The following is a 20,153-nucleotide window of genomic DNA, read 5'->3' as shown; positions in this document are numbered from 1 at the left end:
ACAAAACTGACAAAACGTTTTACCAACCAAAAAAAAGACGTTAAATAGCCAAGAGTGGGTAAGATACACGAGCAGTGCCAATTGCGAAGCACTCTAGGCTCTGTTAGAGCGAACTCCGTCGTATAACTTGTGCTTAGTTGCCACCGGACAAAAAAACACACACACACACGCACACACACAGGGGCACGTTAATGCGTTCACATCCTTTTTCGTTAGCACATATCGCTCCTGTGGGTGCACTGGCCGCCGGACGCATGACCGGCAGCGCATGGTCACCATTTTCCCGCGGGGCAAATGAATGGTGTACGAGCGTTTCTGTGGTTCCTTGGACCACTGTTTCCCGATCTTCTGCCATTGCCTGGCAACGCTTGGAAGTGTATGGGGGACGACCTCGTGGTCATCATTATTGGGACGATGTTTGTCGTGCCTGGCTGTGTTGTACGCAAGTGTTTTCGAACGCATGTGCTAAAAGTGTTCGGTGGCTGCCCCACACGTGGCATTCCCATGAGGCATATGTGAAAGCATATCGAAAGAGACAGAGAGAGAGAGAGAGAGACAGCGTTGTTGCCGGTGCTGCGGTAAAGGAAGAACCCTGTGGGGGGGGGGGGGAGGAATGTTGGGCTGATACACTGCAAATTGCCCTTTTGCAGACCGTACCCTTGTGACCATAATTCTTACACCTTCGGGCGTTCCTCTCTTCGCTCCATTTTGCCAGGCTGGCGTGACGTCGAGAGCCGAGACAATCGATTCGCGGGCAAGCAGCGCAATCTGGACGAGCTGTTCAACGCGGTCCGGTTGGCCCGGCCCGAGGATGCGTCCGAGATTGCGCTGGACGGTGGGCAGCAGCAGAAGCGCGCGACCAAGAAGAAAACCACCATCAAGCAGCTGTTTTCGGCAGCGTCCAAGTTTCAGAAGAATCTCAAACGGTAAGTTTCCGGTCCCTTCCTTCGCTTAGCTATATACTTACACCTCTCTTTCACCGTTTCCAGGGGCATCTATTTGGCTTGCGTCCTGTACCACGAGGATAAGCTATTGCTCACCAACGAAGACTTCGTGCCGGTAATTGAGATTGATGAAACCTTCACCAGCAATCTGCACACCGATTTCTACTGGCTGATGAAGGTGAGAACCCGTCCGGGGAGGGGACGCACTGGCTTGACGCCACAGCCGGATGGCACGGGAAGCTAAATCAGTAAAAATTACGAACCCCATCCAAGCGACGGGCCTGACGGACTGTTTTCAAACACAGTCCCCGAGCGGCTGACATTTGCAGATGGGCCTTCCTTTCTCTTTTTCCGCCCAAAATGTTCCCTATGCGTAAAGTGTTGAGTGTGATTTTATTTATTCATCCCTTGCCAGTGGCACTGCTAGTGGCCGGTCTGCTTGGCGTGCCAAACACTGGGAAGGATTTTTATTTTCGTTTTGTTTTTTTTTTTGTGTGCTATGCTTCTGGGACCTTTCATTTCCCCAGTCGCGCCCTCGGGGTGGTGTGGAATGGATTTTTTCACATAACATGTTTAGCCCATCCAATAATTCTGTTTGTTTACGACGATTGGGCGGGCAGTATTGTGGTGGAAAGCCTCATGACAGAGAAAAATTGTTATTGACAACTATATACAAAAGCACACAACACAGCAACGGTCACGCGATGCAGTTTGCGGTGCAAATGAATCAATCAGGATGAGCAATTCGGTCTAAATCCGGCTTTTTGTTGTGCGAATTAAGACTTTGCGTGAGTCCATGATGTACAAAAATCCTTTTGCTTACCGTTTTGTTTAGGTTGCCTGCACGTGGGACGACGTGAAGCTGCTGCGAATGGACATGGAACGGAACGCGTCGTCGGCGATCCACTTCCGCACGAAGCTGCTGTCGGCCGCCTGTCAGATGCAATCGGCACTCTCCATTACCGATCTGGGGCAACTCTTCTATCGCCCGCTACGAGACGTCCACGGCACGGTGGTACTGTCCTGTGTAAACTGTATTAAGGTGAGCGGCGATCATCCACTAGGAAATGGATCTTTCACTCAACGCAAACCGTTAATGTTACGTCTTTTTCTCGCCTCTCCACTTTCCACAGAGCCCTAAAGCGGTATCGGTGCTCAACTCCCGATGGATACCGCTGAACAAAATCCACAAAAAGCTCGCCCTCTCGACGGAGGAGAGCAGCATCAACGAAATTCTAATGAACTCCATCCAGGAACAGATCAACTACCACCAGGTGTCGAACATCAGGCTGTCGAGGGGCCTGTACGTCGGCTACCTCAAGATGCAAAGCTCGGTGGACGTCATCCAGGTGGTGGTCCCGGTGAAGGCACCGAACGTTCTTCCGCACTGTAAAATACGCGACAATCCGCACGTGTCGGCGTAAGTGTTCCCTTTTCTATCGGACGCGCTGGTCCACTGTGTAACCTCCCGGAATAACCCGTGCTCTCCCCCTCTTGTTTGCCCAATTTCTAGCGAGGAATGGGAACTGATCAAGCAGCACAAACCCTCCACCATACTGGAGTTCCGGCCGAAGCATCAGGGCCCAAGCGAGGTGCAGCTCCACTTTCTCGAGATGCTCACGAAAGCCGTCCACAATCTGTTCCAGTACATGGACATCCCGGTCGATGTGGCGGTCGCCCATCGGCTGTACGACGTCGAGGTGATCGAGCTGAACGCGGACGTTAGCTTCCTGATCATTTGCCCGCCGGCGGAAAGTAGCTGCGCCGTGCCGGGGCAGAAGGAAAGCTTGCTGCAGCGCGGCGACCTCTTCTCGATGCCGATCCAGGCGTTCGAGATGATCCATCTGAAGACGTACCAGGGCAGCATCATACAGAAGTACTCGCGGCTGTCCTGCATCCTCGAGCTGGACACGATGCTGGCGAACCATCTGCACCGGGAGGCGTTCAGCAGCTCGGAGCTGCAGAAGGCAAAGGACCGGCTGGCGAAGCTGCAGGAGCTGTCCGGCGGGCTGAACACCATCTGGAAGGGTGTGCGCTGGCTGATGGATGTGATCGGGTATGCGCGCGACCGGGCCAACATGCCCGAGCTGAACATGAAGCAAATACTGGACTACAAGGCGGCGTACTTTGGCAAGCTGCCGAAGCACCAGCACCAGCAGCAGGCCAGCGACGATCAGAAGAAGAAGGGTGGCAGCGAAACGCAACTGCTCCATCCGCCCGGCACCGCGCCGAACAGCTTCCACAAAAGCAGCCCGGGCAGGGGGTCGTGGCCGGGCCCGGCCGTCGAGAACACGCTCGGCCACAACGGACTGCTGGACGCGGAGCACTCCAAGTCCGAGCAACTGCTGAAGTACAACAGCGCCCGGTTTCTGAACGTTAGCCAGGCGGGCTCGCGCAAAAACAGTGCCGACTCGAACTCGGTCGCTACGCACAGCAGCTACTACTCGGTGACGGGCGTCGAGCCGGAGAAGGAGTTTGTCGTGATGCCCCGGTTACCCCCGTCACGGTCGGAAGATACGCTCAACAGCTCCCATCTGCACCATCATCTGCACCACGGCCACCACCATCATCATGGTGGCGAGGGAGGTAAAGCGATCGGTCCGGGTGGTGCGATGGGAGGAGCCGGTGCCGGAGGAGGAGGAGGAGCAGGTGGAGGAGCTGGTAAGAAACGGCCTCCTACCATCTACTCCAGCTACTCGGCCACCTCCAGCCCACTGTTGAACGTTCGCTCGCCGTTTCTAGTGCCGATGGGACCCGCCAACGCCGCCCCCAGCAGTCCGGCCGGCGTTCTCGTCGCGAAAGTTCCACCGGTCGCGGTAGAAGATATTGAAAACTCCAAACAGCAGCCACCCGTGCAGCAGACGGCGGCGACCAGTGCAGCAGCCGGGACGGGACAGCAGCCTTCGCTAACGACGGGCGGGGCCGTGCCGTTCAAACTGCTCACGAAGAAATCGCGCGATCAAGCACTGAAAGCGATCAACTTCATCGAACGGGAGCAGCAGCAGGAGATGGAAATATTCGAAGAGACGAAACCCATCCTCACGACCACGTACCTTAAGCCCACGCTAGCAGCGCTGCAGAACGAAGCCAAATCCTCCTACCAGCAGCAACCGGACAGCGGTACCGAACAAGCTCCCCGCGAGGCGACAGCCCAGCTTCCCCCGGTGCAACCACCGGAAACACTCACTCCCGCCGGATCCGTTGCAATCACCGTCGAACCATCGGTACCACCCGCTACCACCACCGATCTCGAGCCCGAATCAGGCGTATCGGAAGCACCACCCGGGACGGACGGAGCAGCGGCAGCGCCAACCGGTGGAGCTGCCGTCACAAACGCTACCAGCATCCTGCAGGTGTATGCGGCGTACGAAACCGGCCTACCGAGCGGGACGTCGCTAAAGCTGCGCGTAACGCCCAAAACGAGCGCCCGCGAAGTGATCGATCTCGTGGTGAAGCAGCTCAACATGGCGGTGGTGCTGAAGGGCCGCGAAGGACCGATCTACAGCTCGGAGCGGTTGGACAACTTCTGTCTGGTAGCCGTGATTGGTGCCCGGGAGCGTTGCCTGCGGGACGATTTTCGCCCGCTGCAGCTACAAAACCCGTGGCGCAAGGGCCGGCTGTACGTGCGGCAGAAGCACGATCTGCTGGCCGCTATCGAGCATTCCAACCGGGATACGGCGGACATTTAAAGGGTGGAAGGGCAAACGGCGCCATTGCTCTGAAGTGTGTGATAGTGCGATTGACTAAGTTTTCCGAATTTACAATTCGTATAGTTGTTGTTTTGAAATTTTGTTACACAATTACCTTCCCCTCCCCTTCCCCCTCGCGGTCAGTAGCTTTAGGAAGCGACCGCGTATGTGTGTCGGACTTGTTTGTAAAATTGTTTGCACAGTTATGTACATTTTGTAAAACCCTAATTAATGTAGCGATAGGAAACGGGAGGGAGGGGATAGAGGTGGAAGGCAGGCAATGGAAATGTATTGCAAGAAGGGCACGACGCCCCTTTGGGACTATTTTTACCAACTTGACTAGCAGAAAAGGGGGAAGAGAACACGTGTTTTAGAAATTGGGGAAAAAATCAAAATATTAAAAACGTAGTGTAGTACCGTTTCATCAGCTAATACAAACAGAATCAGAGGCAAAGGTGTTAATTAGCAAACCACATACCAAAAAAAAAAAAACAAACAAACAAACCGATAACGGCAGTTCCCCTTCCCTCGGGCGGTGCGGAAACGCGAGCTACGCGCAAACGCAAACGTGTTTTAAATGCGCCTCCAACGCTCTAGGACGCGCCTGACGCCGCAATGTTGGAATGGTTTTCCCGATGAAATAGATGGAAAACTAAAACCTAAAAAATCAATTACTCTCAATGGAAAAGATGATAGATGTTTTTATTTTATCCTTTTTATACGGGAGAGTAGTAGTAGTAGTAGTGGTGGTTGCGTGAAGGAAGGGTTAGGGAAAAGCCGTGCGCAGCTAGTGCGCCAGAGGTATGAGGGGGTGTATTGGTGTATGAGGGGGGCGAATAGTAATTAGGAGTAAAATATTAGAAAGGAGAGTAATTAGCGGGTAATACAAGTGAGTGTGTGAGAATGTTTGTACACATTGCGTAAACTAATGCCAGTGAATTGTGGGAGTAATGTAGAGCTATATATATATAGATGAAAATAGGGAGAACAAGGCAAAACATCCTATTTCCATTCAAAACTGTTGGAGTGTGGAATTGCGGTACGAACAGGAGGAGCAAGGATTGTGGAGTTTTTTTTTTAATATTTAAATAATTATTATTAGTATACCGATCTCACAATTCTGAATCAACATTTCACGCAATAGACCATTACAATTAAGGGATTTTTATCATCTACCAACAAGTAAAGTAAGAGACATAACATTCATTTACTACTATCTCATAGCCCCTTCACTCACACACACCCACAAATACCAATAGGATCGAGCTTAGTGTACTTTTTACCACCACCACCACCACCACCACCACCTCCAGCAGCGAAAGCTACAGGAACAAAGTAATATCATACCGATGGGCAACGGAAAGCAAAACCCCGGCCCGCCTATATGTACCTATTTTTGTGGCCGGACGCCGGTGTTCCACACTCTACTAGATAGACCAATTGAGACAACGATCTTTGCCAGAATCGCAACAGCATCGACCAGCAATAGTAAGACAGCTTTGGAGACCCGTTTTTTGGCAATCGCCTCCAGGCCCTCCTCCCGGCGGTCCGCTTGCGTAGGTAAACCAATAGAATTGATCGATTTTTTTAGTGATATTTAGAAGAATTTTCATTCATGAAGTGCACCCAGGATTGTTAAACAGGGATGCGTATGTGAGAAGGATGGGGAAGCATGGGGACAATACGCTCAAGAGTATCCGATTTCAAAAGAAAACATACACCAATTACGCACTAGTGCAACACACGTACGGACATCATATATACGACAAATTTGATATTAATGTTGGTTGTTGAAAGTTTCGGGCACACGAGTGTGTGTGTGTGTTATTTTGTTTGTTTTTTTTTGCGTTGGCCACTTCTTCTCCAATAAGATAAAAAACGAAACCAAACCAACCGAGCTGATGTTAGGAATTCTATCCGCTTGTTCGATCGGGCATACTAGAGTGATGATGGTGATATCCTGGGCGCACGTGGTGCTTTGGATACAATTTCTCCATATATATGTTTGCATGCGTGTGAGAGTGTTACAGGGTTTTCCAGGAGTTATATAGTTCTCATAGCTGTGGGACACTTTATTGACTCTTTCTTACGCGAAATGAACAAAATGTAATGGGAATTGGGCTCTACAGCACCCTTGTGGGTCAAATCCAATAAGAATGCCAAAGGAACCTATATGAAGTTCACTTCCCATAGGAAAAAGTCAAGAAAGTGCCCCACAACTAAGAGAACCCTTGGAAAATCCTGTAAGACTGGAAAAACAATGCAACAATCGATTAATGAGACTAGCAGCAGCAGGGTAGTAGGATTTTAGAAAGCAAGTACATCAATCCATTTTGCTGATAGCGGGGGAGCAAACACACCAAAAACACACGCTTAATTAGGAGCCCGAAAAAGAAAACCCAAAATATCCAAAACCGAATGAGACACGCGTGTGTGTGTGTGTGTTTGTATATTAGGGAGACGTAATCAGCATCTGAAAAACAGAAGGAAGGATTAACGAAAAATCATTAACTAATCATATGTGGTGTTATTTAGTGTTGGCAGGGAGCGAAGACACAGAGCAACAAGCAGACACATACTAGGCAATTGAAAATTGCGTTGATAAAAAAAGAGGCATGAAAATGGTGACACCGAATGGTAACCATGGTGAGCAAAAGCGTGGTGTATGCCCGTGAACATAGCTTCCCTTCCCGTCCCCCAAAAACCATCCATCGTGGTAAGAGGGGTAGGCTCTGGAGTGCATCACAGTAGTATCAGCTTTAACGGGGGTGACGTTGCATGTTGGCCAGGCAGATCTGGGTTGGTTCGTTAGGGTCCGTGTCTAGATTTGTAACGAAAATTCAGAGCTATTTGAAGGTAAAACCGTGTCGTATGTGTCCCACCGAGGGAAGAAAACTAGGAGAGTAAAATGCACCAGAAGATTCTATCCATGTTGATCATAGTGAGGCGTTGTTGGACCGGTTTTTTGTGTGTGTGCGACAAAAACATGATGACAAACAACCCAGCAAGAAGCTTACGGTAAGTCTTTGGACAGTTTTTCGGTTTTAGAAGTTAAGTTTATTCGTCAATTCATGAAAATCGGAACACCGCTGTTGCCATGTCCCCGCTGACTTTACACACACACACACACATACCCTTAGGGGGGTAATTAATACTACAGCGTTCGATTACAGAATCTTCACGAAGCTCACGCCCGGCTTCGGGTGTATTGCTCGCATGTGCAGCTGATAGTCCTGCCGCTGGGAGAACAGCTTGTGGCAAATCGTACACTTGATGCCAAAGTTTTCATTGCTTATTCTGTGCACCTCGTACTCGTGCTTCTGGTACTGGAGCTTCGTGCGGTAGGACATGTCGCACAGGTTGCACTGAAACCGCTGGCCCTCGCTCGTGATGGTGACGGCCGAGCCCCCCGTCCGGGCCGGTTGGCTTTGGTTGTTGCTGCTGGCAACGGCGACACCATCCTGCGCGGGTGCCTTCGTGCAGCTGTGGTTGTAAAAGTTGGTTAGCTCGACAAACAGATTGCCGCAGGCGGGACAACGGTACAGATGATGGTTCGTCGGAGCAGCGGCCGTGTCGAGCTGCTGCACTTTCGGTCGTTGCATCTGGGACGACGATGGGCGCTGGCTGGCCGGTTCTCCGTTCAGCATCCGGGTTGGCGTGCCCGTCGGAACCGGTTGATAGGAGACTGTCGTGGATTTTTTAGAATAATGAGCCGCCCCAGCAGTTGCATTCGCTGCGTTGGTTCGCTTTCTACTCTGCATCTGCGAACCGTGGTTCGGGATGGAAGTGTTCAGTACATTATTAGTACGTAGTGATCGTGGTACTGGTGTTACGATTGGTACAGGTGCTGGTTTCGGTGGCCGGTAAGGCTGTAAATCGATGTACGTGCCACCCTCCATGACGATGTGCTGCAGCTGACCATCGACATGGTACACATCGATCTGTGCCTCCTCCTGTTCGTTAGATTCGCCCTCCACACTGCCATCCTCCAGCACGATCTGATCGTCCGTGTTCACCTCCACCACGTTGTTCCCGGTGTCGATCAGCACCACCGGCGGCGGTTCGTACACCTCCACCAGGTTCGGTTCGATCGTGCTCACCGGAATCGACGACTCTACGTCCTCGCTTTTCTGCGTCTCCAGAAGCAACCGCAGCGCGTACCGGTGGTCGTGCACGTTCTGGTACAGCGTGTCGAAATCGTGCAGCAGCGCGATACACATCTCGCACACCGCGCTCGGGAAGTCCTTGGCGGGAACCAGCTCCAGCTTCAGATAGGTTTTCACTAGCCGGAACAACTCCGCGTGAGATTCTTGTTCGGCCGCGCTGGGACCGATCACGTTTAGCAGATTAATCTCTGACAGACAGAAGCGGCAAAACTTCGTACAGTCCGCGCTGGGGCTGGTGGGTGAAGGAATAGGATTACTCTTTATGTTGGTATGCTAATGTAGGGTGATGGAAAAAGCGTTTTGCACTTACAGCGTTATGGTAGCCATTTCACCATTCGTTTGTTTTACCAATTCCGTGATTCGTTTTTTGATGCCGAATCGAAACGCCGCTGAAAGTAGCCGTGGCTTGTTATTGTTTGTTGTTTACAAGCTCGCTGTCAAAATGCTACAGTGCTGGCTAAACGTCAACGTCAGAAAGAAGGAGTTTCGGTCACACTTTGAGCGAGATAAATGTATTATACTAAAAAAATTAACTTCATGTTTTGTTTAACTCACCAAATCATTTTAATTTAAACTCATTATATTTTTTAAAATCTAAAATGCAAATTGTAGTCACAAATGTGCTAATGATATGGCACGCACTGTGCATGTTTACGTTTTTAAAGTGACGTTTCCTGTACGTGTGCTGTCTCAGCGCAGTATTCCTCCGATTTTCCTCCGAGAACGGCGAAGGGAAAGCTGTTGCACATCCATTATTGACGAAATTTTAGCTTTTTTTGTTGTGAAATTAGTTAAATAATGAGATTATTATTCAATTAAACAGTTTCGATTAACGCGTGTAAGTAAAAGTTCACCCATTTCAGAACCCCAATCACAAAAGCAATCATTTGCTGACAGTAGGCCGCACCTTTCCTTTGTTTTGCAGCAAGAATTTAAACACTCCTCACGACACTGTACTCGCTGGAGACTTTGCCCCAGGTCCAGGCAGACGAGAGGCTTCGGCTTAGTTCTTACGCCCGTTCCACGAGCAGAGCGAACGCGTTAATCTTTCCATTATCATCGCCTCATGCATCGCTCTTATCAGTAGTGGCGGTGTCATTATCGGAGATTGCACTGGTTCCCGCCTCACACAGCGGGACAAGTTCGCGCACTGCCAGCGCCAGTCGTAATCAGCATCAGCTTGCCGTTCGCTGCTAAGATATGGAACCTCACCTGCGACTAGTGACCGGGTCGATCGATCGGGTGTTCACCGGTCGCCAGCCGTGGCAGATTGTGGCCATCACGACGACCACGGTGCTGGGCAGCATCTGGCTGTGTCAGGTGCTGTTCCAGGAGGAGAGCCTGTACCGACGGGCGAAGAAGAAGGTGTTCAAGCTGGCCCGCCTCATACCGGCCGTCCGGAGGCGGGTCGATGCGGAGATTGAGAAAATTAACGCCGGCTTCATCAAGGACATCAGCCAGACGGGCAACTACTACACCGAGCTGCCGCACGACAGCATGGGCCAGGCGGAAATACTGAAGAAGGTGGACGAGTATCTCGATCTCGGCCACTATCGCTGGAAGGAGGGTTTTATCTCCGGCGCCGTGTACTACTACAATCCCGAGCTGATCAAGCTCGTGACGGAGGTGTACGGTAAGGCGTCCTACACCAATCCGCTCCATCCGGATGTGTTCCCGGGCGTGTGCAAAATGGAGGCGGAGGTGGTCCGCATGACGGCGACACTGTTTCACGGTGGGCCAGCGGCCTGCGGTACGATGACGACCGGCGGCACCGAATCGATCATGATGGCGTGCAAAGCGTACCGGGACTATGCGAACGATCAGCGCGGCATCACGAAGCCGAACATGGTACTGCCCGTGACGGCCCACACCGGCTTCGACAAGGCGGCCAAGTATCTGGGCATCTACACGAAGGTGGTGCCGGTAAACGGCGACACGACCGAGGTGGACATTGCCGCCATGGAGCGTGCGATCAATCGCAATACGGTGATGCTGGTCGGATCGGCCCCCAACTTCCCGTACGGTACGATGGACGACATTGAGGCGATTGCAGCGCTCGGCCGCAAGTACAACATCCCGGTGCATGTAGATGCGTGCCTTGGTGGGTTTTTGATCGTGTTCATGAAGCGGGCCGGCTATCCGGTGCGACCGTTCGACTTCAGCATTCCCGGCGTGACGAGCATTTCGGCCGACACGCACAAGTACGGCTTCACGCCGAAGGGCTCGTCCGTGATACTGTACTCGGAGAAGGTGTACCGGCACTACCAGTACACGGTCACGACCGAGTGGCCCGGCGGTGTGTACGGTTCGCCGACGGTGAATGGGTCGCGGGCGGGCGGCATCATCGCCGCCACCTGGGCCACGATGATGAACTTCGGACTCGATGGTTACGTGGAGGCGACGAAGCATATCATCGATACCACGCGTTACATCGAGCAAGAGTAAGTGAGGGCGGGCGATAAATCAATGAGTCACAGCGAAAGTAAACGAGTGCAAAAAAACGGATAAAGCTAATCCATATAATTAACCCCCTGCTTTCAGACTACGTGCCATAAAAAACATCTTCATTTTTGGCACGCCGGCCACAAGCGTCATCGGGATTGGATCGCGCGACTTTGATATATTCCTGCTCGGTGGCGAGCTGAGCAATCTGGGGTGGAATTTGAACTCGCTCCAGTTTCCCTCAGGGTAAGTGTGTTTATGTGCTTGTGTTCGCAGCATTGCACCGTAACATTCTAATTCTCTCTCTCACACACACACACACACACACACACCAATCAGCATTCATATCTGTGTGACGTACATGCACACCGAGGCCGGCGTGGCGGACAAGTTCATCCAGGACGTCCGCTCGAAGGTGGCCCTGATTATGAAGAATCCCACCAAACCGGTCGAGGGCAAGATGGCCATCTACGGTGTCGCGCAGTCGGTGCCGGATCGCGAACTGATTGGAGATTTCACCAAGTGCTTTATCGATTCCATGTACTATACGCCCGTCGACCAGAAGGCTGCCAAGTAGATGACATTCCGATGAGGAAAGTACGTTTAACGTAAGGCAGAGGAGCCAAATACAAACATCACAGGGCTGCTGAGAGAGATTGTGAGAGATTTCAAAGCCGACTCGAAGTCGTGCCCCGTTACGCAAAGTATAAAGAACATTGTACGAAACGATCGAAATGCTCGCTAATTAGTTTATTCACCCGAATGCGCCTGTAAGTCCACACCTCCACAATCAATTACATCATATTTCAAAGGGTGCATTTGCGTAGGTTTGCTGCAGATTGTACCACAGGTTCATACGAGTTGGGTTGGGCGTTTGCTGGACCGGTAGCAAATCGTGCCCAATCGACAGGTACCCAGTGCCCGTCGCTCCGACCGTTGGCCACTGCACGTTCTGTAGCAAGGCGTCCTGCCCAGGGGTAGGATTGCTGTGGACGAACAAAAACGAGATGGTTAATAATGATCGAACAAGTCTGCGGCTTCGAAGCCCTGCTGCTGTGTGTACCCCGTTTTGGCAAAGTTGGTCCACATCCGAACGACACGGCTGCTCACGGTATTCGCGTGGCTGTCGGGCGACACCGGCACCAGCATTGCCGCCGGTATGTGGAACAGGTACGGCAGCTCGTCCGTATGTATCGCACCCGGGTGCTGCACGCCGAACAGCTTCTTGTACAGATTCAAATCCCCGTCGTACGCGAACTGGTAGTAGTACAGCGGAGCGGGCGTCGTTTGCGCGTGCAGCCTGACCGTCTGATCGATGGCAAACGCAAACATGTGGTCGGACTGGTACACCGTCCACTCGTAGTCCAGGCTGGCGTCCAACGGTCGGCTCTGCCAGTAGTGCTCGCGAAACGCGCCGCTGATCTGACTCGAGGCGGCAGTACCAGCGCCAACATTCCAGAAGAACGGCACGAACAGATGAGGATTCGCATTGAACTGTCCTTTCACCGTGGGATCGATTGCATTGTCCAGCGCAGTGAAGAAGGCACCCTCCAGATCGGTGTACCCCACGAGGAACGGAACGCGATGGGCCCGGGTTCGGATCAGCTCGATCGGGCGCTGTCGTACGATGACCTCGTCCGGTGCGTCACCCGGCTCAACGACGGGTCCAAAGTCAAGCGGACGAAGAAAACGTGGCACCGGGATGGTAACTGTAGCCTCCTGGAAGGGAACGAACTGTTCCGCGGGAACGGTTCGCAGCCGCTCGACGTACGTGCTGCTGTCCGTGCCGAACCCGAGCGCCGACGCAATACGATCGGCATAGAAGCGTGGCCTTGTCTGGAAGGCGTACGGTACGAGCGCGGTACTGCTCTGTGCAATCGCCCGGTGGAACAACCCGGCACCAGCGTCGGTCAGTACGAGCAGATGCACCAGGGCAGCGCCGGCCGAATTTCCAAAGATCGTTACGCTGTTCGGGTCACCACCAAAGGCGGCAATGTTGGACCGTACCCAGCGGAGGGCCTGCAGACAATCCTTCAGTCCCCAGTTGCCGGCCGCGTACCGATCGCCCGTACTCAGGAAGCCCAACGCACCGAGCCGATAGTTGAGCGTCACCAGCAGCACATTGTCTTGGACCAGCTTTTCCGGCCCAAAGTCAACACTGTTGCCCGAGTTGATGCTGTAACCACCGCCGTGAATCCACACCATCACCGGACGCAGGCCCACGAGCTGCTGGGTGTAGATGTTGAGGTAGAGACAGTCCTCACCGCCCCGCACCTGCCCGGGAACGACGGACACCTGCAGACACTCGGACCCATGGTTGCTACCGTCCCGGACGCCGGTCCACCTTGCTCGTGGGACCGGATTGCGGAAGCGCAGCGAGCCGACCGGTGGCTCTGCGTACGGAATGCCCTTGAAGGAATAGTAGGTGCAGAACAGACCGCAGGACTCCGTTGTACCCTGCACCTGCCCGGTCGGACTGTCGATGATGGGCCGCGTGGGGTCACTCTGGGAACTGACGGGTGGAAGAAGGGTGAGCGTCAGAACGCTGAGGAACGCTAGGACAATGCCAAGGGCACGAGGTTCGTTCTGTGTAGACATTTCGGGAAAATATCTACTACTAAGGTCGCTATGTTTTTGGGGGACTTTTGGAATTGGAGCTTGTGTGTTGCCACTGTGATAAGATTGGCTTGTCGATTTATCCCACATTAGTGTTGTGCTCTTTGGATCGCACCCGCGACTCCGATTCCAACTACGGCTATTGTTAGTCCGATTCCGACTCGGAGTCGGAATCATCCGGAGTCGTTCGGAGTTGGAATCGTTCGGATTCCACCAGAGTTGGAGTCATTCGGAGTCGTCCAGAGTCGATCAGAGTCGTCCGGAGTCGTTTTGAGTCAGAGTCGTCTGGATTCCATAGGTGTCGGAGTCATTCGGAGTCGTCCAGAGTCGATCGGTGTCGACCGGAATCGGAGTCGTTCGGAGTCAACAGGAGCCATCCGGTTCAATGTGCTTGCGATCAGTCATTTCATTTCGTTGTGTTTGTGTACTCCGTGTACTCCGGACAACTTCAGGCGACTCCGAACGACTCCCGATGACTCCGACTCCGGACGACTTCGAATGTCTCCGGATGACTCCGACTCAGAACGAATCCTGATGACTCCGGGCGATTCCGGACGATACCGAACGACTCCGTATAATGCTGGGCGGACCTACCTTCCGGAGTCGGTTCCTACATTATTGGAGTCCGATCGGATTCGATTCCGGATTTTTGCCAACTTTACCCATCACTAGCCCAAATCTCCATGACGGCGATGATTTTATTAACTCTTGATAAGACACCGCTAGAGAGCTCAGTATGTTTGCTGAATTGCTGCTGTAAGTTAACAAACAAAAACAAATGATTTTGCTGCCAAGCTACAATGTCATTCTACGTCATCCGCCTCGGGATTTTACATTAAAAATGACGAAGATTATCCCCATTCGCCCAAAACGGCCCCCCATAGTCTCCTTAATTGCTCCTTTTATCGATGTGGTGACTTCTAACGGCGGGGTCTTATCGAATGCGCAAAAACGTGCGTACCAAACAATTACATTCTGGATTCGCCGGTACACCCATCTGGCCATTAATCCCGAGTCCCCCAAGTCGATGTTGATAATCCTCGAAAAAAAAAAACGCGATTTACGGTCGTCCGATGGGACCAAAACAAGATAAAACATTGTATGAACCAACCCCTGTCGATGTTTCCAGGTGGAAGGTCTTTTGTCGATAATCTTCGAGATGCGTCTACACGACTTCTGACCACAAATGACGCTCATAAAACAAAAGATAGAACAGGCTGTCGTAAATTGAAAACAAATATCTTTTTTAATAACAGTACACACCCTCTCTAACGCTTATTACATTATTCAGATTATGAGGAGGAAGATGCGCGGACCCTCCCCAAGGGCTTAGTTTCTCGGGAAGCGGAACGGATCGTTGGCGTAGCGGGCCTCCAGATCGCGCCACACGGCCGTCCGCTGGCCGTTCGGGTTCACGCCCGTCACCAGATCGTGCCCAATGTCCATGTAGTGTACGGTGGCGGCCGTGACCGGCTGCCACTGGCGGCTCTGCAGCAGCGTGTCGACCGCGTTCGGCGTCGGATTGCCAAACCGGGCAAAGTTGGTGAACAGTCGCACGAACCGGTTGCTCACCGTGCGCGCATGGTTCGTCGGCAGGATCGGCGAGATGGTCAGATCCGTCACCGACCACAGGTACGGGATGTCGTCGGCATGCATTGCGCCCGGCCAGCTGCCCAGCATCAGCACGCGCTTCACCAGATTCAGATCGCCGTCGAAGCTGAACTGATAGTAGTAGGTCGGGGCGCTGGAGCGCTGTGCGTGCAGCCGCACCGTCTTGTCGATCGCGTAGATGAACTGCTGGTCGGTGTGGAAGGTCAGCCACTCCACCATGATGTCGTTGCCGAGCGGCCGGTCCTGCCAGTACGCGTTGCGGATGCCCTGGCTGACGGCGGCCGACGCAGCCGTACCGTGCGGGATGTTCCAGAAGTGCGGCACGAAGTAGTCCGGGTTGCGCGTGAACGCGTTCCACACCGTGCTGTCGATCGTGTGCTCGTACACCATGAACAGGCTCTCCATGCTCATGTACCCGGCAATGAACGGCACGTGGTTGAACGTGCCGGCGTTGATGATGTCGATCGGCAGTTGGGTGAGGAACGTTTCCTCCGGCGAGTTGACCGGTTCCGCGTTCGGCACAAAGTCGAACGGCTTGAAGCCGCGCGGTATCTCGATGTCCAGCCAGCCCTCCTGCGTCTCGATCAGCGTCTCGATCGGGGTGTTGCGCAGGCTCTGCACCAGCGTCGCGCTGTCGTGCGAGTACCCGAACCGGTCGGCCAGCCGGTAGGCGAGCTCACGCGGCCGGTACTGGAAGCCCCACGGCACCAGCGCCGTGCCGGACTGGGCGATCGCCTTGTGGAACAGGCCGCTCGCCTTGTTCGACAGCACCAGATAGTGGACGGCCACGCCGCCCGCGCTCTCGCCGAAGATGGTCACGTTGTTCGGGTCGCCGCCGAACGCGGCAATGTTCTGGCGCACCCACTGCAGCGCCATCACGCAATCCTTCATGCCCCAGTTGCCGGCCGCGTGCACATCGTCCGTGCTGAAGAAGCCGAGTATGCCCAGCCGGTAGTTGATCGTGACGACCACCACGTCCTCCGGCATCAGGTTGTCCGGGCCGTAGATCCACGAGTTGCCCGACCCGCCGGTGAACGAGCCGCCGTGGATCCACACCATGACCGGCCGCGACCCGATCAGGTTCTGCGTGTACACGTTCAGGTAGAGACAGTCCTCGCTGCCGGACACGCCGCCCAGGAAGCCGCCGGACGGGCAGGTGCTGCGGTGCTCGCTGCCATCCTTCACGCCCTGCCAGCCGCCGTGCGGCCGGGGGTTGCGGAAACGCAGCTCACCAACCGGCGGCTGCGCGTACGGGATGCCGTTGAAGGCAAAGTAGCTACAGAACAGCCCGCAGCTGGCCGTTATGCCCTGGATCTGGCCGCCGCTCGTGTTAATAATGGGCCGCGACTGTGAAAGTTTTAAAGAAAGAGATCATGTCACTAAGAAGAGGACTACTACAAAACCGGCGAACTAAAGGCGAACCTACCGCATCCTGCGCGTGCACCGCAAGGGCCACCAGCGATAAAACAACCACAAACTTCAACATCCTTTCTGCTGTCGCTTGGCGCTCTCGCAGTGACCCAGTATATATATAGGCGCTGCACAGGATTGATCGCACGCTTATCCTATCCACTCCCGGGGTCAGATAAGCTTTATCTTACTGTTAAGCTTCCACAGAGGCGCACGGTAACACGTCGATTAGGCACGACAAGGGGCCCGTACGATGGGCTTGTAACCATCCCCATTGGTTGATAAAGTTGTTCTCAATCCCCTCTCCCATGTCGGTGAGTTTGAATTCCTCTTGCTTATCCTTTATCATGCTTGTGCGTATGTCCCCGATTACGGTGACTCGGGTGGAGTGGGATTTTCCTTCAAAAACAAATCGTTAAACTATCTCACTGCTGGCGGCTGAAGCAAACACCATCAGCGTCACTGATGTCCCCGGGTGGTCTGTCCTCCATCCATCCATCGAGCCAGTAATCGGGGTAATGATTCTGTTGGAAAGATTAAAAGCTGATACACATAATCGAGGGAAAGTGAGCTATACGGAATTGATGGAAACATGGCGACGAAAATCCTGTTATCTCACAGGAGAGTGGGACCGTTAAGCGTTCAATTAATCGAGTAAAATGCCCTAAAGAAAGAACATCAACAATCGGATGTGAATTACTAAAATAACCGAGTGTTTCTTAGAAATGTTACGACAAACAGGGAAAGCAAGCATAAAGCAACTGGAATTTCAAAACGCAACCACCACCACGTGGCTTTTTAAACGGCAAAATTCGTTGCTGTCATTCTTGCACGCAAGCTCCAGCTGCTTCTGTCACCCGCCACCTGGTGGCGCTTCGGTCACGGTCGTACAACGTGCAAGCATCGATGCTGTTGCTGTGAGAGAGAATACCATTAGATAAACAATTAGAGTTTTGATTTTGAAAGTCGTTAACCCTTGTTTGACTCTCATTGAAAATGCATTTAGATGCTTTACAATGTTTGTCTGAAGAAGAAAAAGAACATTATTAAGTTGATTTCTTTCTGCAATACGCATGAACCGAAGCAGTGCCATTATTTTGTTTGTTATCTTCTCTTTTATTTCTCTGTGTTCACATGCTTTCTTCTCATTAAATTAGTAGTAAAAACAGTTTAACTACGGACAAAAAATGACAGAAAAAAAATCCTTTCCTATCGACTCCATTGAGTAAAGATATACCCAGTTGCCTCATTGCAGCGGCGCTGAGGTGATGATGAGGTGCGCGCCGTAGTCACGACTACCGACCGACGAACGTAATAATCATGAAGAAACGTAATTATAATTTCAACCGAACGAGCCCTTCTCTGAATGGGAAAACCAAATCTCCGCGAAGCTTAACTCAACTTGTTTTGTGCCTGCTTGCTTAGCTGTGATCGTAACGGAGAAGAGGAATAAGCCCGTCTACTAAACGTCCTACTGTTGTTGCTGCTGGAAGCGCCTAAACACGTCTGATTGCTGCCTGATGCACCGTGACACCTTCTTTATGACGGGATGCGGAGGGAAGGAGTATTGCTGCACTTTTTGGACTTTTCTCCCTCTCCCTCACTCTCTCTCTCTCTATCCTCTAACCATTCTCATTCGGTTGCAGTCTCACGAGTGTACACAGCGGGAAAGGGGACAATTACATTCTAAGTTGCCTGATGCGCTGAAGGATGCATCATCAAGGGGAGAGATGATGAAAATGTAGCAACACGGCTGCGGTTCTGATACATGGGAAAATGATACGATGTTTGTACGACACTGTGACAGAGCGGAGTGGGATGGGGGGTGGGAGGAAAGCAGGGAGGAAAGGGGATGAGTTGTGGTGATAAAGTGCACACCAGCACACGGAGGGGTGGGTGGGCGCGAGCGAGTCTTTCACTGTCTCACGGACGCCTGGCGGGGGAGAGTTTAGTGCGCTTTCGCCTTTCGCTGCCGGGGGCTCTGCTTCGGGGACGACTTGGGAGCACCCTTGGGGGAGTTTTCTGTTTGGAGGAGAAAAAAGGGGGAACATACACAATAAGTGTACCGTTTTGCTTTCTGCTATGTCTCGCCAGAACTTACGGAGCTGCTTCAACGTTTCCGACGGGATCCATTCGTAGTCGACGTCCTTCGTGCTGGCGGTGCCGGTTTCCACGACCTTGCGGGCCGCCGTCGGGCGTTTCCGCTTGCCGTACGAGCCGAGGAACTGTTGGCCGAGCACCAGCAGCAGAATCACGATCGCGGCCAGGAACACGTACAGGAAGAACGTCTCACCGTCCAGCCCCTCGTCCACCTCGGTGATTTGGACGGTTTCGTTGAACACGGCCTCGCTGAACTGGTTGCCGCGGCCGTCACGGTAGTTGAGCGCAATGTTCAGCCCGAACGGGCGCCCGGCGAAGGATTCGGTCGGCAGGAACGAGTACGCGACGGTCGCCTCGTGGCCCGGCTTCACCTCCCGGTTGTACGGTACGGCGGAGAAGTTCTGGATGAAGTAGCTGAAGTCCATCGCGTACCGGAACGAGGCTTCCACCGACTCGACGACGAAATCCTCAAACTGGCCCTTGTTCGTGAAGCCGACCAGGAACTCTACCGGATAGCCAGCGGGCAGCTCGAGCTGCGAACCGGACGCGTGCAGGGGCCGGGTGAAGAGCAGGTACGTGTCCGCATCCGGCGACTTGGTCGTTTCGAGATCATCCTCCGGCTCGGTTTCGTCTGCCACGACGGCGGCATCCTCCGTCTCCACATCGACCAGCTCCTCGTCCAGCTCGTCTTCCGCGGCAAAGGCGAACGGACTCGAACCTGCACAGAACGAGAGAGTGACGGAGTGACCGAGGTAAGTAAACCCGAAACCAAATCCCTCCCCGCACACGAGACAACAACGGGGCTGCCACGTTGAGCTCGTGCACTTGGGGGATGAGTTTTACCAATCCCCAGCCAAACTTACCGGTGTTCACCGTCAGCAGAACGGCCGGCAGGGCCAGCAGCAGCAGCACGAAAAACTTTTGCATTGTTACGGTTCAGCTTCTATACTCGCGGTAGGCGACGATGTATTTCGCTTCAGACAACACCACAGTGGCAAAAAACAGTATTTACAACTGGACGCGGCAGCAGAATAAGCGTACGGGCAGACGTGCGCTGCACGAAGTTACATTTAATGAAGTTGTATTTTGAAGTTATGTTGACGCGTGGAATCGCATCGGTATCGACTCGGCCACGTCCTAACGAACGTATTCGAGCAGATGTTGTGACGGCCATG

At 53.0% G+C, this 20,153-nt stretch overlaps 6 protein-coding genes across 15 annotated transcripts in view; 2 read left to right on the top strand and 4 right to left on the bottom strand.

The window, feature by feature from the left end:
• LOC1281447 (ankyrin-repeat and fibronectin type III domain-containing 1) overlaps window positions 1-7,574 on the top strand; it is a 108,138-nt gene extending 100,564 nt beyond the window's left edge. For all 9 annotated transcript variants that reach the window (XM_061647909.1, XM_061647913.1, XM_061647910.1 and 6 more), the window contains 5 exons: window positions 716-926; window positions 990-1,122; window positions 1,780-1,986; window positions 2,078-2,364; window positions 2,458-7,574. In XM_061647909.1, coding sequence (XP_061503893.1) covers window positions 716-926; window positions 990-1,122; window positions 1,780-1,986; window positions 2,078-2,364; window positions 2,458-4,633 — 3,014 coding nt within the window. In that variant the 3' untranslated portion in view covers window positions 4,634-7,574. The remainder of the gene's footprint in view (window positions 1-715; window positions 927-989; window positions 1,123-1,779; window positions 1,987-2,077; window positions 2,365-2,457) is intronic.
• Window positions 7,575-7,667: 93 nt separating this feature from the next.
• Window positions 7,668-9,248, bottom strand: LOC4577329 (uncharacterized). The gene is made up of 2 exons (XM_001238468.3): window positions 9,110-9,248; window positions 7,668-9,031 (listed from the first exon to the last, which is right to left on the bottom strand). Exons 1-2 carry the CDS (start codon window positions 9,124-9,126, stop codon window positions 7,801-7,803), a joined length of 1,248 nt encoding a protein of 415 aa, XP_001238469.2. The 5' UTR covers window positions 9,127-9,248; the 3' UTR covers window positions 7,668-7,800.
• A 614-nt stretch (window positions 9,249-9,862) lies between these two features.
• On the top strand, window positions 9,863-11,976 carry LOC1281450 (sphingosine-1-phosphate lyase). The gene is made up of 3 exons (XM_061647921.1): window positions 9,863-11,240; window positions 11,341-11,487; window positions 11,581-11,976. The coding sequence occupies exons 1-3, from the start codon at window positions 10,000-10,002 to the stop codon at window positions 11,816-11,818; spliced, it is 1,626 nt and encodes a 541-aa protein (XP_061503905.1). The 5' UTR covers window positions 9,863-9,999; the 3' UTR covers window positions 11,819-11,976.
• On the bottom strand, window positions 11,977-13,927 carry LOC1281451 (carboxylic ester hydrolase). The gene is made up of 2 exons (XM_321362.3): window positions 12,305-13,927; window positions 11,977-12,227 (listed from the first exon to the last, which is right to left on the bottom strand). Exons 1-2 carry the CDS (start codon window positions 13,837-13,839, stop codon window positions 12,041-12,043), a joined length of 1,722 nt encoding a protein of 573 aa, XP_321362.3. The 5' UTR covers window positions 13,840-13,927; the 3' UTR covers window positions 11,977-12,040.
• A 1,153-nt stretch (window positions 13,928-15,080) lies between these two features.
• On the bottom strand, window positions 15,081-17,001 carry LOC1281452 (juvenile hormone esterase). The gene is made up of 2 exons (XM_321363.5): window positions 16,895-17,001; window positions 15,081-16,815 (listed from the first exon to the last, which is right to left on the bottom strand). Exons 1-2 carry the CDS (start codon window positions 16,952-16,954, stop codon window positions 15,187-15,189), a joined length of 1,689 nt encoding a protein of 562 aa, XP_321363.5. The 5' UTR covers window positions 16,955-17,001; the 3' UTR covers window positions 15,081-15,186.
• Window positions 17,002-17,973: 972 nt separating this feature from the next.
• LOC1281453 (translocon-associated protein subunit alpha) lies at window positions 17,974-20,146 on the bottom strand. 2 transcript variants are annotated; one of them, XM_321364.5, is made up of 3 exons: window positions 19,842-20,146; window positions 18,980-19,696; window positions 17,974-18,900 (listed from the first exon to the last, which is right to left on the bottom strand). In XM_321364.5, exons 1-3 carry the CDS (start codon window positions 19,903-19,905, stop codon window positions 18,827-18,829), a joined length of 855 nt encoding a protein of 284 aa, XP_321364.3. In that variant the 5' UTR covers window positions 19,906-20,146; the 3' UTR covers window positions 17,974-18,826. The 2 variants fall into 2 exon arrangements, with proteins under 2 accessions (XP_321364.3, XP_061503910.1); XM_061647926.1 differs by having other exon boundaries at window positions 17,974-19,696; window positions 19,842-20,143.
• Window positions 20,147-20,153: the final 7 nt, after the last annotated feature.

This window comes from Anopheles gambiae, chromosome 2, assembly GCF_943734735.2.
Source record: "Anopheles gambiae chromosome 2, idAnoGambNW_F1_1, whole genome shotgun sequence".
In the NCBI taxonomy this organism is placed as follows: Eukaryota; Metazoa; Arthropoda; class Insecta; order Diptera; family Culicidae; genus Anopheles; species Anopheles gambiae.
This window is presented reverse-complemented; position numbering and strand designations above follow the sequence as displayed.